The 17,839-nt window shown below is 37.0% G+C and overlaps 1 protein-coding gene across 1 annotated transcript in view; it reads left to right on the top strand.

Moving 5' to 3' along the window:
* The first annotated feature begins 5,726 nt into the window (after positions 1-5,726).
* The window catches only part of LOC128636247 (mucin-2-like), a 47,142-nt gene continuing 35,029 nt past the window's right edge, over positions 5,727-17,839 (top strand). The window contains exons 1-2 of the mRNA XM_053689285.1: positions 5,727-5,795; positions 15,974-16,153. Of these exons, the coding sequence (XP_053545260.1) occupies positions 5,727-5,795; positions 15,974-16,153 (249 nt within the window). The remainder of the gene's footprint in view (positions 5,796-15,973; positions 16,154-17,839) is intronic.

The raw sequence follows: 17,839 nt of genomic DNA, 5'->3' as shown, positions 1-17,839 counted from the left end.
TCACTATGAATTACTTCCGCTTTGAGAACCTGTTTTATTTACAGCTTCTAGGTACGGCGATGGGGTCGAGTGTGGCCCCATCATTTGCCAATTTATACATGGCAGAGTTTGAACAGTACCAGACTGATCTATTTTCCCATCCCAATATTAGAGTGTTCCGTCGCTTCATAGATGACCTGTTTTTAATTTGGGATGGATCGGTACATGATCTTCAAAAATGGTTCAACAAGCTGAATGAATTACGTCCCAATCTTCAATTCAAGATGGAGTACAGCGAAACATCTGTAGATTTCTTAGATCTGCGCATACAGAAGAATCAGAATCATCTCTTAACCACACTATTCCGCAAAGCCACAGATAGAAATTCCTTGCTCCAGGCTACCAGCTGTCACCCTCCTGCTTTAAAGAAGGCGTTGCCAATTTCTCAATTCAAAAGGGTCGTTAGAAACAACAGCGACCCTGTACAAACAAAAAAACAACTGCTAGAAATGAAGACAAGATTTCTACAACGGGGGTACACTGAGCAGCACCTAAATAAATGCATGGAACAATTATGGGATTTGCCACAGGAGGAAGCACTACGGGCGAGTACTAGGAAACCTGATATTGATAGGATGACATATGTGACAACATATACAGTAGACAAACAGAATCTCCCAGCGGTACTAAGGAAGGACTGGGATATTGTGCAGTCTGACCAGACCTTACCCTTTATCAACATGGGACCACCAAGAGTCAGTTACAGAAGATCTAGATCCATTCGGGATACTCTAGTCAAGGTGGATCCTATTGACTGTTACAAGAAACAGACATGGTTAAATCAACCAAAACCAGGCTGTTTTAAATGTCTGGGATGTACCACATGTAATGGCCTCAGTGCCACAAAGTTTTTTGTACACCCCCACACAAACAAAAAATTCTTTATTAGACATCGTGTAACATGTACCACTGAATATGTTGTCTATTTGATTCATTGCCCCTATGGATTATACTACGTGGGCAAAACCATTGATGATTTGCGGACCCGCATGGCCAACCATCGTACCTGTTGCTAGACATTTTGCGTTGGCTGGCCATGCGGTGTCTAACCTACGATATGTCATAATTGATCATGTTCCTAGACCTAGCAGAGGGGGAGACAGGGCCAAACTACTTCTACAAAAATAATCCAGATGGATTTATACTCTTAATACTCTAATGCTGAATGGGCTAAATGTAAATTTAGATTGGCACTGCTTCCTATGATAATTGTCCCCTACTTAGTTAATGGTTTGTCATCTTATGTATTTGCAGCTTACTTAATAACCATTTAACTTATACTATATGGTCTGTTTGCTTAAGTCTGTAGGCATTAGTGCTTTACACAGTACATATATATTTGGTGATTAGCCTGATATCTTACTGCGATTTATAATGTCCCCTGAATTGAATTGCTAGACATGATTGTAAATACTTTATTATGTATTTTTCCATTTTCTTTCTTGCAGATTTTTTACTAGCATAGTAAAAGTTATCCGGCTCTTACGGCTACCTTTGGCACTGTCAGTGCAGATGGGCATGTCTGTACGATCCGGAGTTCACTGTCATTCTGTGAGTATTGTTTACAAGTTGCCATGACCACCCCCGGTCCTGCGCAGTGGCGTAGGGGGAACGCTGTGGACACTTCCGGTATGGAATCTTGGTGGAGGGTAAGGCTATATATACTTGCTGTTAATGTATATATTTGTTATGGTCTGAGGACGGGGCTAATTACCCCAAAACGTCACTATTGGATATGGTGTATTAAACACACTATTTACTAAGACCCAGCGAGTGCGTCTCCTTCTTTATGTACATGTTCTCTTTAGATGCAACCCGGGCACTTGTTGCTCATCAGTTACAGTGAGTGTGGAGCTCTGGGACTGTTTTATATATATATATATATATATATATATATATATATATATATAATATATATATATATATAATAAAATGATGGCAGCAGTCACAATGAGACTATATGTAATTATGAAACAGATAAAGTGCTATCAGTCACAAACAGAATAAAAAATATACCATATAAAGAAGGGCTCATGTTATTCACACAAGAAGACAAAGCGTGACCCAGGCTGCACAAAAAAAACAGTTTATTAAGTGTTTAAAACAGCAGAAGACAAGTGTGGTGAAAATATCAACTAGAGATAACTCACAATGTGCAGTGTAAATATAAGGCAGAGTAAACCACAATCAAATCTATCAGCATAAACAGTTAAAACATCTAATACCAAAATGGAAAATTTCACATGCCTATGTTTACTCTTCTAAAGAAAAGCAACACTAAGTCTCTGATAAGGAGAGGACACTTAGTGCTTTCAGATGCCCTACTTATTGTGCTTTCCAGAGATCCACGAAGCAACAGAAAGTTCCTGCGGTTGTATGAGCACTTAGTGCAGGTGCACGCTCAAATCACTTAGCCAGGTTAGATGAAAAGTAACAGTCCCGCAGTAGTAAACCCAGGAAGGATTCACTTATGGATCCAGAGTTATTCAACGGAAAGGCCGGCTACTTTGGAGTTAACCCTTGTTGCTGGTTTAAGCTGCCAAACTTAAGCTACTGATCCAAACTATATAATAGAGTGCTGGCCGCACAATGCTGATAGTTTCCACAGGATTGAGGTACTTTCTGAACTGTGTTTAGGCTCGCTTCCAACTTCTCATGTTAGCAGATCCAGGCTGTCAACAACTTCCCAAAGGTGCTGGGGAACATGGTACACAGAGAACCAACTTTCACTAACATAGGAGAGCTCTCCACTGCGGACTGATGACGCATTTTGCCCCTCCCCATGTGGGCTGGCAGAGGGCTTCATTAGATACCGCTTGCATTGATACTCATTGCTTAAGTAGCGTATCACAGGGTATATTACAACCCACTTTCTTAAAGGCAAACATATATTGTTGCAACTTAGAATACACGGTTTCAATTATAGCATTACTGTTGCCTTAAATTGAACATGACATTCAACTCAGCAAATACTAGACATATTTACAAATTATTTACAGAAAGTGAAACAAATAAAATGGAGATAGATAGTTTAGTGGTTGATCTAAATCTTCCTCTTAATGGACTGCTTTTAAAATTAGACCATCAATCTGTTATTCACACAGTGGCGGTAGAGGTTTATCTTTATTTCTAAAGATGAGATGCTAGAGAAAACTTGCAAATTCAATTTTTCTTTTAAACCTCCAAGTGTCAATATGTTTAAAACATATATACACTATGCTTCTTTCTGAAGCAACACCCTGTCAGTATTACCTCCTCTCCTCCTACTTTTGACATGTTCAATACCAATCACTGACAAATCATCAATGCTTGATCCATGTTTTTCCTTAAAAAAAATGTCTCCCTATGGGACTATCAATGTTCACATTTTTATATAATTTTTGTGTTCCCTGATTCTCTATTTTATCTCTTGTGGTTTTTCCCGTGTAGAAACGGGGGCATGCGCAGTAAAGGAAATAGATCACCCCTGTGGTATTGCTAGTGATCCCCTGTTTAATTTTAAATACGTGATTCACATCCATGAAAAAAATTTTAGTTTTAATCTGACTACTGCAATACACATATTTCCCACTGGGGTGGCTTCCCACTCTAGGCTGTGGAGCTGTTAACCATTTTTTTGCAGGGGTTCCCTTTTCATATTCACTATGAACCAGGCTATCCCTTAGGCTTAATGCCCTTTTTGCTGTTAGGAGTGAGTAGTCTGAGGTGATTCCATAAAGAGAGCTATTCTGCCAATTTTTCTGGAGGATTGATCTAATCTTTCCCCAGTGGCTGTTAAATTTTGTAATGATCCTTACTGGACTATCTTCTACCTTTTGTTTTTCTTTGAACAGATGATCGTGCCTAAAGCTTTTCCTGGCCCTTATCCATGCTCGTTTAATCTGCCTATTCAAATACATTTTCGCCTTAAATATAGATACCATCTCCTCAGCTTGCCCTTCAAAGGATTCCTCCATGGAACAGTTCCTTTTGAGACTCAGGAACTGTCCTATAGGATTGCCATCCTTTAACACTTGTGGATGATGGCTTTTAGCATGCAGTAAATAATTTGTTGCCGTGGCTTTCCTGTATACCTCTGTACTTAGGCCATTTTTATGCTTTTTAACCCCTTGAGTGCTAATGACGGCTCTGAGCCGTCACAGAGTTTCCCACTCAGGTGCTAATGATGGTTCAGAGCCATCACTAGCACTCTCCCAACTTGAAGGAGATCTGGGGGCTCCCACCCGCTTCTACCCTGGCGATCGGTGCTGCATAATGAAAGGCATCGCCGGGGCTTCCATTTTGCATGGTGACATCACACGCAATAAACGTGATGACGTCACCGCGCAACTTTATTTAACATTAACATTGTTAAATATAGGAGCAGGGGGCATGCTGCTTAGAAGCCTGTATCTCAGGCATCTAAGCAGCTACAGACCCCCAAAACCCACCGTTGGAAAGGTAATCGCCTAACCTTTCCAACGGTGTAAGTCTTGGGGATCTGAAATAAATAAAAAAAAAGTAAAAAAAATATTTTTAAAAATATTAAAAATAAAAAGCCCTTTAAGAAAACCTTAGCACCCAGGTGGGAAAGTGCTTAGCACTCAAAGGGTTAATCAATAGATCCAAAAAAGAGGTTTCTAATTTGTTAACCTCATACGTTAGAAAAGTATTAAGAGAATTATTCAGAAGATCAAAAAACATATTGACTTCTTCGACACTGCCCTCCCATAATATGAAGACATTGTCAACATATCTAAGACATATGCCTCCACCCACTCACTTAATCTGCCAAAAACTTCTTGCTGTTCCCAAAGGTCCAGGTGTAGGCATGCATAGGTTGGGGGCACATGTGGCAGCCATGGATGTACCTCTCTGCTGACAAAAACGCTTCCCATCAAAGGTGAACATATTATTTTTAAGAACAAATGCCAATAACCTGATAACAAATTAAGTGTGTTTTGCATAGCTTGCTTCTCTGGTGTCTAAAAAATGCCTAGCGGCCTTAAGACCAGCCCAGTGTGGGATAGAGGAATATAAGGACTTAACGTCCAGGGTCACCAAAAGGGTTTTCTCATGCTTTATAACCTTTTTTTGAACTTTGCTAGTATCTCTGACATAGGATGGCATAGACATTAAAATGGTTTAAAATAGAAATCCAGATATTTGCTAACATTTTCAGTGGGGCCACCTATGCCAGAGATAAAAGGTCACTCTGGAGGTTTCTCCAGCTTTTTTATGCAATTTAGATAGGCAGTAGAATTTGGGGAGGATAGGGAATTTCTGATACATAAATTGATGTTCGTTGGAAGATATCAGCCCTTCTCTTAGGCCATCATTAAGGATAAATAGGAGTTAATTGCAGGATTTTTTATAGTCTGCCCTCTCTATCTGGATATACTGTTGAGGATCCCTTAGTTGCCTCATAGCCTCTTCTAAGTGCAATGTTTTATCCATGATCACAACATTTCCACCTTTATCAGAAGGTTTAATGATTATGTTGTCATGATTCTTTAGCTCATTTAGAGCTGTTCTTTCTGATTTACTTAAATTATCTGAGACTATGTTGGTGTTACCAATCCCGCATATATCTTTTTCCACACATTTAACAATGCTTTGAATGCTGGGGACCAGGGATAGGGCCGGCATATGACTAGATTTGTTATACAAATTAGATTTCCCTGAGAATTTGTCAACCCTTTCTACCAATGATTATTCTTGCTCAGACAAAATGGAAACCAGTGTTGCCAAAGTTTCCTCGTCAGCTTTACCCTCTAGTACAAAGCCTTTGTTTCTTTGATTTTCGCTCCAAAGTTTTTTAAAAACTAATTTTCGAGCAAGTAGGTTTTTTGTCTTTAGTAACCTCAAATTTACCACAGTAAGGATGAAAAATTTACTCCAGTGAGTTGATTCCCTAATGGAGATTCCCCTAAAATTGATCTAGCCTCTTCCTGTTGCCTCTGAACCTCCTGTTCCTCCCTCTTCTCCCCTTCCATTACGAGTATTGTCTAAAGGGGCCCCTGTATTTATAACTGCCCTTACATTCTGTGTATTCCTATCCAACTCACAATCTGAGTTGTCTGTTCCAGAATCATATGTACCTCTTACTGATGGTGTATATTATATTTTTCCTTTCTTGAAATCAACCTGATCTCTCATCAGTTTCCTCCTCTTCCTGAACTTAATTTTGCTATGCAATTTATCTATACTTTTTTGAATATCTTTGTTTAATTTTTCAAAAGCAGGATCTTCAGCAAACAAGTTTACCTGTTCATAGGCCTACTGGGCTGTTCTTAAGGCCACTAGGCATTTTTTAGTCTTCTGAGAAGCAAGCTATGAAAAACACACTTTGTTTGTTATCAGGTTATTGAAATTTGTTCTTTAAAATAATATTTTCACCTTTGATGGGAAGCTTTTTTGTCAGCAGAGAGATTGTTTATTATATCAGTAGTATCCCTCACATAGGATTATTGAACCATTGGTTTCAATAAAGTATCAACATATTCTGATAGTTTAGTAGTGAGGGAGCCTATTCCTGATACAATAGGTCTTCAAGGATTCAATCAGCCAATCAGATTTAAGTTCAATCCGATTGGCTGAACCAATCAGCCAATCGGATTGAGCTAGAATCTGATTGGCTGATTCAATCAGCCAATCAGATTTTTCTACCTTAATTCCGATTGGCTGATATAATCTAACCCTAATATAATTTGGGTTAATATAGTTAATATATATATAATATAATAACTATATTAACTATATTAACCCTAATATAATTAGGGTTAATATAGTTAATATAGCTGGTGGCGGTGTAGGGGGATTAGATTAGGGGTTAATGTGTTTAATATAGGTGGCGGCGGTGTAGGGGGATTAAATTAGGGGTTAATGTGTTTAATATAGGTGGCGGCGGTGTAGGGGGATTCAATTAGGGGTTAATATTTTTAAAATAGATGGCGGCGGGGTAGGAGCTCACTTTAGGGGGTAGGTAAGGTAGATGGCGGCGGGGTAGGGGCTCACTTTAGGGGGTAGGTAAGGTAGATGGCGGCGGTGTAAGAGGCTCACATTAGGGGGTATGTAATGTAGCTGGCGATGGTGTAGGGGGACACTGTTTGGCAAGTGTCCATGAGCTAGTGACGTATGAGATATACAATCCTACCAGGAGGGGAAATGTTTCCCAAACCTCAAAATGCCTCTAAATACACCCCTCACCACACCCACAATTCAGTTTTTACAAACTTTGCCTCCTATGGAGGTGGTGAAGTAAGTTTGTGTGGAAAAAGATATATGCGGGATTGGTAACACCAACATAGTCTCAGATAATTTAAGTAAATCAGAAAGATTTCTACGTTGACATGCACTTCTCAGCATTTTGAAGCCTGATTCCTCTCAGAGTACAGCGAATGTCAGAGGGACGTGGACAGTATCGGTCGTAGAGATTCATCTCCTACCTCCCTTTTCAGATCGACGATATACTCTCATATACCATTACCTCTACTGATAACTGTTTCAGTACTGGTTTGGCTATCTGCTATATGTGGATGGGTGTCTTTGGGTAAGTATGTTTTTATTACTTAAGATACCTCAGCTATGGTTTGGCACTTTATGCATTTATATAAAGTTCTAAATATATGTATTGTTCTTATATTTGCCATGAGTCAGGTTCATGTATTTCCTTTTGCAGATGTTCAGTTTCATATTTGGGGAAAGTTAATATTAAGAAATATTTTTTTTCTTACATGGGGTTTAGTCTTTTTTTCAATTGACTACTTTGTTTCAAATTGCGGGCTGACTTAGGCTTGTGGGTGCTCCAAATGCTACACTTTATTGTGTCATTCTTGGTGCGAGAATTTTTTGGCACAAAAGGCACATCCGTTGAAGCAAGTTCGTCATTTCCAGCGTCGTAATTGACGCAGAGGTTTCACACAGAGTTGCATCGTTAGTGATGCGAGTGTGTCATTTCCGGACATGGTTGGCGCCAAAAAAGTTTAAGTTACGTTGTGCGTCATACATGGCAACAAACTTTTTATTCATTATTTATTTGCCCCATTGCTGTTTGCCTCTTGCCTTTTTCTATGTCAGAGGACTATGCTATTTGCATTTTTTCCCATTCCTGAAACTGTCATATAAGGAAATTGATAATTTTGCTTTATATGTTGTTTTTTCTTTTACATTCTGCAAGATGTCTCAATCTGATCCTGCCTCAGAAGTATCTGTTGGAACTTTGCTGCCTGACATCGGTTCTACCAAATCTAAGTGCATTTGTTGTAAAATTGTGGAGATTATATCTCCTAATGTCATTTGTATTAGTTGCCATGATAAACTTTTACATGCAGATGGTGTGTCCATCAGAAATAGTACATTGCCGGTTGCAGTTCCTTCAACTTCTAATGTAAATGATATACCTATGAATTTTAAATAATTTGATTCTGATTCTATTCAGAAGGCTTTGTCTGCATTTCCGCCTTCTAATAAGCATAAGAGGTCTTTTAAAACTTCTCATAAAGTTGATGAAATTTCAAATGACCGACAACATAATGAATTATCCACCTCTGATGAGGATCTATCTGATTCAGAAGATCCTTCCTCAGATATTGACACTGACAAATCTACTTATTGATTTAAAATGGAATCTATGCGTTCTTTGTTAAAAGAAGTGTTAATTACTTTGGATATTGAGGAAGCTAGTCCTCTTGACATTAAAACCAGTAAACGTTTAAATTCTGTTTTTAAACCTCCTGTGGTTACTCCAGAGGTTTTTCCTATTCCTGATGCTATTTCTGATATGATTTCTAAGTAATGGAATAAGCCGGGTACTCCTTTTAATCCTTCTGCAAGGTTTAAAAAATTGTATCCTTTACCAGCAATTTCAATAGAGTTTTGGGAAAAGATCCCCAAAGTTGATGGGGCTATTTCTACTCTTGTTAAACGAACCACTATTCCTATGGAAGATAGTACTTCCTTTAAAGATCCTTTAGATAGGAAGATTGAATCTTATCTAAGGAAAGCCTATTTATATTCAGGTCATCTTCTTAGGCCTGCAATTTTTTTGGGTGATGTTGCAGCTGCTTCAACTTTTTGGTTGGAGAATTTAGCGCAACAAGAATTGGATTCTGACTTATATAGCATTGTTCATTTACTACAACATGCTAATCATTTTATTTGTGATGCAATTTTTTATATTATCAAAATTGATGTTAGATCCATGCCTTTAGCTATTTTAGCTAGAATAGCTTTGTGGCTTAAATCTTGGAATGCTGATATAACATCTAAGTCTAGATTACTCTCTCTTTCTTTCCAAGGTAATAATTTATGTGGCTCTCAGTTGGAATCTACTATTTCAACTGTTACTGGGGGGAAGGGAGTTTTTTTGCCTGAGGATAAAAAAACCTAAGGGTAAATCTAAGGCTTCTTATCATTTTCGTTCCTTTCGTCAAAATAAAGAACAAAAACCTAATCCTTCCCCCAAGGAAACTGTTTCCAATTGGAAGCCTTCCTCAAATTGGAATAAATCCAAGCATTTTAAGAAACCAAACTCAGCCCCTAAGTCCGCATGAAGGTGCGGCCCTCATTCCAGCTCAGCTGGTAGGGGGCAGATTAAGGTTTTTCAAGGATGTTTGGGCAAATTATGTCCAAAATCAATGGATTCAGAGCATTGTCTCTCAGGGGTACCAAATAGGATTCAGAGTAAGACCTCCTGTGAGAAGAATTTTTCTCTCACACAACCCAGTAAATCCAGTTAAAGCTCAGGCTTTCCTGAAGTGTGTTTCAGACCTGGAGGTTTCAGGGGTAATCATGCCGGTTCCTTTTCAGGAACAAGGTCTGGGGTTTTATTCAAATCTATTCATTGTCCCAAAGAAAGAAAATTCATTCAGACCAGTTCTGGATCTGAAAATTTTGAATTGTTATGTAAGCATACCAACTTTCAAGATGGTGACTATAAGGACTATTCTGTCTTTTGTTCAGCAAGGACATTATATGTCTACAATAGACTTGCAGGATGCTTACCTTCATATTCCGATTCATCCAGAACATTTATCAGTTCCTAAGATTCTCTTTTCTAGACAAGCATTACCAATTTGTTGCTCTTCCATTTGGCCTAGCAACAGCTCCAATTATCTTTTCAAAGGTTCTGGGTGCCCTACTCTCTGTAATCAGAGAGCAGGGTATTGCGTTGCTTCCTTATTTGGACGATATCTTGGTACTAGCTCAGTGTTTATGTTCTGCAGAATCTCACACAAATCAACTAGTGTTGTTTCTTCGAAAACATGGTTGGAGGATCAATTTACCAAAAAGTTTCTTGATTCCTCAGACAAGGGTCACCTTTTTAGGTTTCCAGATAGATTCAGTGTCCATGACTCTGTCTCTAACAGAAAAGAGACGTTTGAAATTGGTTGCAGCATGTCGGCACCTTCAGTCTCAGTCATTCTCTTCAGTGGCTATGTGCATGGAAGTTTTAGGCCTCATGACTGCAGCATCGGACGTGATTCCTTTTGCTCGTTTTCACATGAGACCTCTCCAGCTTTGTATGCTGAATCAATGGTGCCGGGATTATACAAAGATATCACAATTAATATCCTTAAATCCCAATGTTCGACACTCTCTGACGTGGTGGTTAAATCACCAGCGTTTAGTTCAAGGGGCTTCTTTTTTTCAGCCGACCTGGACTGTGATCACAACAGATTCAAGTCTTTCAGGTTGGGGAGCTGTCTGGGGATCTCTGACAGCACAAGGGGTTTGGAAATCTCAAGAGGCGAGATTACCAATCAATATTTTAGAACTCTGTGCAATTCTCAGAGCTCTTTAGTTTTGGCCTCAGTTGAAGAGAGAACCGTTCATTTGTTTTCAGACAGACAATATTACAACAGAGGCATATGTCAATCATCAGGGCGGGACTCACAGTCCCCAAGCTATGAAAGACGTAGCTTGGATACTTGTTTGGGCAGAATCCAGCTCCTGTCTAATTTCTGTGGTTCATATCCCAGGTGTAGACGATTGGGAGGCGGATTATCTCAGCCATCAGACTTTACATCCAGGGCAGTGGTCTCTCCATCCGGATGTGGGGTCTTCCAGAAATCGATCTGATGGCTTCTCATCTAAACAATTAACTTCCCAGATACCTGTTCAGGTCCAGGGATTCTCAGGCGGAAGCAGTGGATGCGCTAACACTTCCTTGATGTTATCAACCTGCTTATATCTTCCCGCCTCTAGTTCTTCTTCCAAGAGTTATCTCCAAAATCATCATGAAACAATAATTTGTGTTGCTGGTGGCTCCAGCATGGCCCAACAGGTTTTGGTATGTGGATCTTGTTTGGATGTCCAGTTGCCAACCTTGGCCACTTCCGTTAAGGCCGGACCTACTGTCTCAAGGTCCGTTTTTCCATCAGGATCTCAAATCATTAAATTTGAATTGAACGCTTAGTGCTCATTCATAGAGGTTTCTCTGATTCAGTAATTAATACTATGTTACAAGCTCGTAAATCTTTATAATCGAGTTTGGAAGACTTACATTTCATGGTGTTCTTCTCATAAATTCTCTTGGCATTCTTTTAGAATTCCTAGAAATTTACAGTTTCTTCAGGATGGTTTGGATAAAGGTTTGTCTGCAAGTACTTTGAATTTCTGCTCTTTCTGTTTTATTTAACAGAAATATTGCTACTCTTCCTGATATTCACTGTTTTGTTCAGGCTTTAGTTCGTATTAAGCCTGTCATTAAATCAATTTCTCCTCCTTGGAGTCTTAATTTGGTTTTGAGGGTGTTACAGGCTCCTCCATTTGAGCAAATGCACTCTTTGGACATTAAACTACTTTCTTGGAAAGTGTTGTTCCTTTTGGCCATCTATTCTGCTAAAAGAGTTTCTGAGCTTTCTGCTCTTTCTTGTGAATCTCCTTTTCTGATTTTTCATCACAATAAGGCGGTTTTGCGGACTTCATTAAAGTTCTTACCTAAGGTTGTGAATTCTAACAACATTAGTAGAGAAATTGTTGTCCCTTCCTTGTGTCCTAATCATAAGAATTATTTGGAAAAATCCTTACATTCTTTGGATGTGGTGAGAGCTTTGAAATATTATGTTGAAGCTACTAAAGATTTCAGAAAGACTTCTAGTCTATTTGTTATATTCTCTGATTATAGGAAAGGTCAGAAGGCTTCTTCTATTTCCTTGGCTTCTTGGTTAAAGCTTTTGATTCATCAAGCTTATTTAAAGTCGGGTCAGGCCCTGCCTCAGAGAATTACAGCTCATTCTACTAGATCAGTCCCCACTTTGTGGGCTTTTAAGAATGAAGCTTCAGTTTATCAGATTTGCAAAGCAGCAACTTGGTCCTCTTTGCATACATTTACTAAATTCTACCATTTTGATGTATTTGCTTCTTCAGAAGCAGTTTTTGGTAGAAAAGTTCTTCAGGCAGCTGTTTCAATTTGATTCTTCTGCTGATGTTTTAAGTTTTTCTTTTCTTCATGAGAATAACTTATATTTTGGGTTGTGGATTCATTTTTCAGCATATGGCTGTTGTTTATTTTTATCCCTCCCTCTCTAGTGACTCTTGCGTGGAGTTCCACATCTTGGGTATTTGATATCCCATATGTCACTAGCTTATGGACTCTTGCCAATTACATGAAAGAAAACATAATTTATGTAAGAACTTACCTGATAAATTAATTTCTTTCATATTGGCAAGAGTCCATGAAGTCCACCCTTTTCTTATGGTGGTTATGATTTTTTTGTATAAAGCACAATTATTTCCAGATTCCTTTGTTGATGCTTTTTATTCCTTTCTTTATCACCCCATTACTTGGCTATTCATTAAACTGAATTGTGGGTGTGGTGAGGGGTGAATTTATAGGCATTTTGAGGCTTGGGAAACTTTGCCCCTCCTGGAAGGATTGTATATCCCATACGTCACTAGCTCATGGACTCTTGCCAATATTAAAGATTTGAATTTATCAGGTAAGTTCTTACATAAATTATGTTTTCTAAAAAATTAGCCTGACTTTGCTCTTTCTTGTTTTTGAAGTAGTGTCAAATTGTATTTGATTATTGACCACTCCATCCATTATTTCTATTATTACACTTCGGTTTAGCTCCCTGATAAATTAATTTGTTTCATGATGGTGAGAGTCAATGTAACACACCCTTGGGCCAGATTACAAGTAAATAGGGAATGTAATTGGACTGCCTTTTGGTGAATGGATAAAATTCATTTTAATATAGAATCCAATAAAATTTAATTTAATAATATGGAATAAATATAGGACTTTTGTTGTAATATTATACTATATAAATTAATGTGCATTCTAAAAGTAAATATTAATATGACATTAGTATGAGATTGATGTCTCTTTAAATTTAAACAGATACACTATGTTGAATGGCTAATATTGACCAATTATATGAGTGTATCCATATAGTGATGAATTAAAATAGAGATGAAGTTAATCGATTGAAACAACTATATCAAATACGATTGATTCATCTAGGATACACTTGATATATATTTTTTAGTTCAATATATTGTGGTTATTAAAACATTTATGAAATTCTCAATGTATTTTATTATATTTTTTAATATGCAATTTTGTAATGCTGATTAATTTTTAATATAGAATAGGAATTTTTTCACATATGATATGAGAGATATAACTGTTTAATAATATGATGTTGATTCACTAGGTGGCAAGATTGAGGCCAATTATGTGCACTTTGATATATATTTGTATGCTAAATGATGATTCTCCACTAGAGGGCAACATTTTATCACTTTTCGATCACAATATTTGGCGCCATTTGGGCTATTTAAATGTTTGTTCACTAATGTTTGGTTAAGCTTGAGAAAAGGCCAAGTATGGGCCTGAAACGTCGCTTCTTTATCCCTGTTTGCACAATAAAAGTCTTTTGTTGCACCAGCTGGAACGATTTTTGTTTCCAGATTACAAGTAGCAAGCTAAATAACTATTTCGCTCAATTGTTGACTGTGCTCAAAGTGAAAAGTTAGTGTGGCTAGTTTACAAGTTGAAAGTAAAAAGTTAGCGTGAGAGTGAAAGTCTGATGTGCACTAACTTTAGTTCTTTTGATACTGCAACCATGCTAACTTCTTCTCCTCATAGACTTCTATGGTGCGCACTATTAAAAAAAAAACAACTAAAAGATACTGCTCATTTGCTAACCCAACATGTGTTAAACCAACTGCTCTAAACCCAAAATTAGTTTTAAATACTTTACATCCTTATGTTGTTAAAGGGCCACTAAAGCCAAAATCTTTCTTTCATGATTCAGTTAGAGAATAGAAATTTAAACAACATTACAATTTACTTCTATTATTTATTTTGCTTCATTTTTTTAGATATCCTTAGTTGAAGAAAAAGCAATGCACATGAGGAGCCAATCACACAAGGCTTCTATGTGCAGCAACCAATCAGCAGCTACTGCGCATATCTAGATATGCTTTTCGGCAAAGAATATCAAGAGAATAAAACAAATTAGATAATAGAAGTAAATTAGAAAGATGTTTAGAATTGCATTCTCTTTCTAAATCATGAAAGAAAAAAATGTGGGTCTCATGTCCCTTTAAAACAGAAGGAAGTATTCTTATTATTTTTAAATATATATTTCTATTTATATCTGAATATTTTTTGTACAGTTAGTTTCTATATTCTAACACATATTTGGTTAGATTATTTATTAATTTTTGGGATTAGACTTGTGCAGCAGTGACCAATTTGGTTTTAAATGAATAGTCTGGAAAAACTATTCAGTATTTGTTTAGTTCTAAATGAAACAAATACTGAATTTTTATGGACCATTCACATTTGTTTTTGTTAAACAAATGTAAATATTTACATATTTACAATTAGTGCAGCTCTCCAGTGTGCTAGGGTGATTTAAAGGAAACAAACAAATACTGACTAAATTTATCAGTATTTCTTTGTTTTCTTTAAATTTAGTTGGTGAATTTGTTCGGATATTTGTTTTATGAAAATCAAACAAATATCTGCGTTTTCGTCATGAATTTACATTCAAAACAAAACAAATGCACAAGCTTCCTTGGTATATTTCAGTTAATTTAATTTCCATCCTTCAGGAACTTCTATCTCAAATTTGAATTTCCTATTAAGGGATAGATTTCCACGGCGCTCTAAGTCTAGCGTACAAGTGATAAGGGGAATATTGCGGGTCTGTGCACACATCAGAATTAGCGCACCTATTACGAGTTGAAAATAAATGCGTTTGCTTGAGCGTAATAAAATAAAAAAAATGGCATTAAAAGGTTATAAGGGCTCGTAAATATACGTAAATATATATGACTAAATATGTATATATATATGTGTGTGTGTGTATGTGTACATATGTATTTAAATATGTATGTGTTTTACTGTATATTTACTGTACATATTTAACATTCCAGTGTTCATATTGTAAAATATATATATATAAACTATATAGAATATAAATATATATACTTTTTAATTTAAACTTCTAATATGAGTGATACTCAACGCAAGCAAAAAGCCTCTGTCTAGCGTAGTTTATGTCCGAGCGGGAGCGCTAAATTGAGCTCAACTTCTAATCTAGCCCTAAATGTTTATCTGTGCATAATAAAAATTTAAATAAACTTTGTATTGTACTTTCATCATTTAGTTTGCCCATATTTTTTGTAATGTAAATCTGGACGTTACAGTTTATCCACTTCCATAGAGAGGTCAGAGTTCAAGTTGCAGGAGACAGAACCCTAACAATGTTAACATTCTACACAATGTTCCTTGATCAGTTAAGGAGCTCATATATCTGTCCCTAAATGGTTATAGCCAAGGAGAAAAGATAAACATGCTCAAAAGCTTTTCAAGTGGCTTGTCCCTGGAGTGCAAAACAATTTATAAACATGATATTAATTTCCTTTTAATCAGTTTCACCTGTCTGTCATAACAAACCTGTCCTCTGTTGATTTTACACTTCTGCTTTAGGGCTACAAAATGCATCTCAGTGATGGTGAAGTGAAGGTGACTAAAGAAGGAAATGTAGTGAATTCACCTTTCCAGATTCACTATTCTAGCATCTATATAATCATTAAAGCTGTGAATGGACTTGTGCTGATATGGGACAAAATGACAAGTATCATCATTAAGGCCACAACAAGCTTTCAAGTGAGTATTTAACCCTTAATTTAATCTATGCATAGACCAACATCTTTCTTTCCTATGAACCAAATGCACATTTTCAATAATATAGTGGGATCTGACTGGATAGCCTAGTCAACATTAAACTATCATGATTCAGATAAAGCATGCAATTTTAAGCAACTTTCTAATTTAATCGTATTATCAATTTTCCATCGTTATCTCGGCTAAATGTAGCCACCAATCAGCAAGCGCTACCCAGGTGCTGGACCAAAAATGGACCGGCTCCTAAGTTTACATTTTTGCTTTTTACAATAAAAATACCAAGGGCGCGATCCGATATAGATCGTAGTTTGCGGCGCAAGCGAGGGAACCCGCGTCGCCCGCAGTTTCAGCTCGCAACTCGAGCTATCCCATATATGTTGCCGTCAGATGCTAACGTGCCGTAAGTCTGACAAACCAGCGATGTCCAGAAATCTGCGCAAGTACAAATTTCTGGCGTCGCCAGTGACTTGCGGCACGTTAGAAACTGCCGGCGCCTACAAAACCTGACTAAAGTCTAAATCACCCGCACTGTCTAACACGCCTCCCTAACATAGCCCGACAAGTCTAACACGCCTCCCTAACATAGCCCGACACGTCTAACCCTCTATCCGCTATCCCCCCTCACTAGCCTAACAATAAAATATGTATTAACCCCTAAACCGCCGCTCTCGGAGCCCGCCGCTACCTAATAAAGTTATTAACCCCTAAACCGCCGCCAGCTATATTAAATCTATAACCTCCTAAAGTGAGCCCCTAACACCGCCGCTATCTACCTTACCTACCCCCTAAAGTGAGCCCCTACCCCGCCGCTATCTATTTTAAAATTATTAACCCCTAATCTAATCCCCCTACCCCGCCGCCATCTATATTAAATTATTTAACCCCTAAAATACTAAACTATCCCTACCACTAAACCTAAGTCTAACCCTACAAATAGCCCTGAAAAGGGCTTTTTGCGTGGCATTGCCCCAAAGTAACAGCTCTTTTGCCAGCCCTTAAAAGGGCTTTTGGCGGGGCTTTGTCACAAAGTAAACTGCTCTTTTGCCTACAATCTACATCCCCCTACAATAAATGTATTAACCCCTAATCTAATCCCCCTACACCGCCGCCAGCTATATTAACTATATTAACCCTAATTATATTAGGGTTAATATAGTTAATATAGTTATTATATTATATATATTAACTATATTAACCCTAATTATATTAGGGTTCATATAGTTAATACCGTTATTATATATATATATATATATATATATATATATATATATATATATATATATATATATATTAAGTATAATAACCCTATCTAACTCTAACATCCTAACTAAACTCTTATTAAAATAAATCTAATATTAATATTATTAATTAAAATATTCCTATTTAAATCTAAATACTTACCTATAAAATAAACCCTAAGATAGCTACAATATAATTAATAATTACATTATAGCTATGTTAGGGTTTATATTTATTTTACAGGTAAATTGTTAATTATTTTAACTAGGTATAATAGCTATTAAATAGTTATTAACTATTTAATATCTACCTAGTTAAAATAATTACCCAATTACCTGTAAAATAAATCCTAACCTAAGTTACAAATACACCTACACTATCAATAAATTAAATAAACTACAAATATCTATCTAAAAATACAATTAAATA

This window comes from Bombina bombina, chromosome 7 (assembly GCF_027579735.1).
Source record: "Bombina bombina isolate aBomBom1 chromosome 7, aBomBom1.pri, whole genome shotgun sequence".
Lineage (NCBI taxonomy): Eukaryota > Metazoa > Chordata > Amphibia > Anura > Bombinatoridae > Bombina > Bombina bombina.
This window is presented reverse-complemented; position numbering and strand designations above follow the sequence as displayed.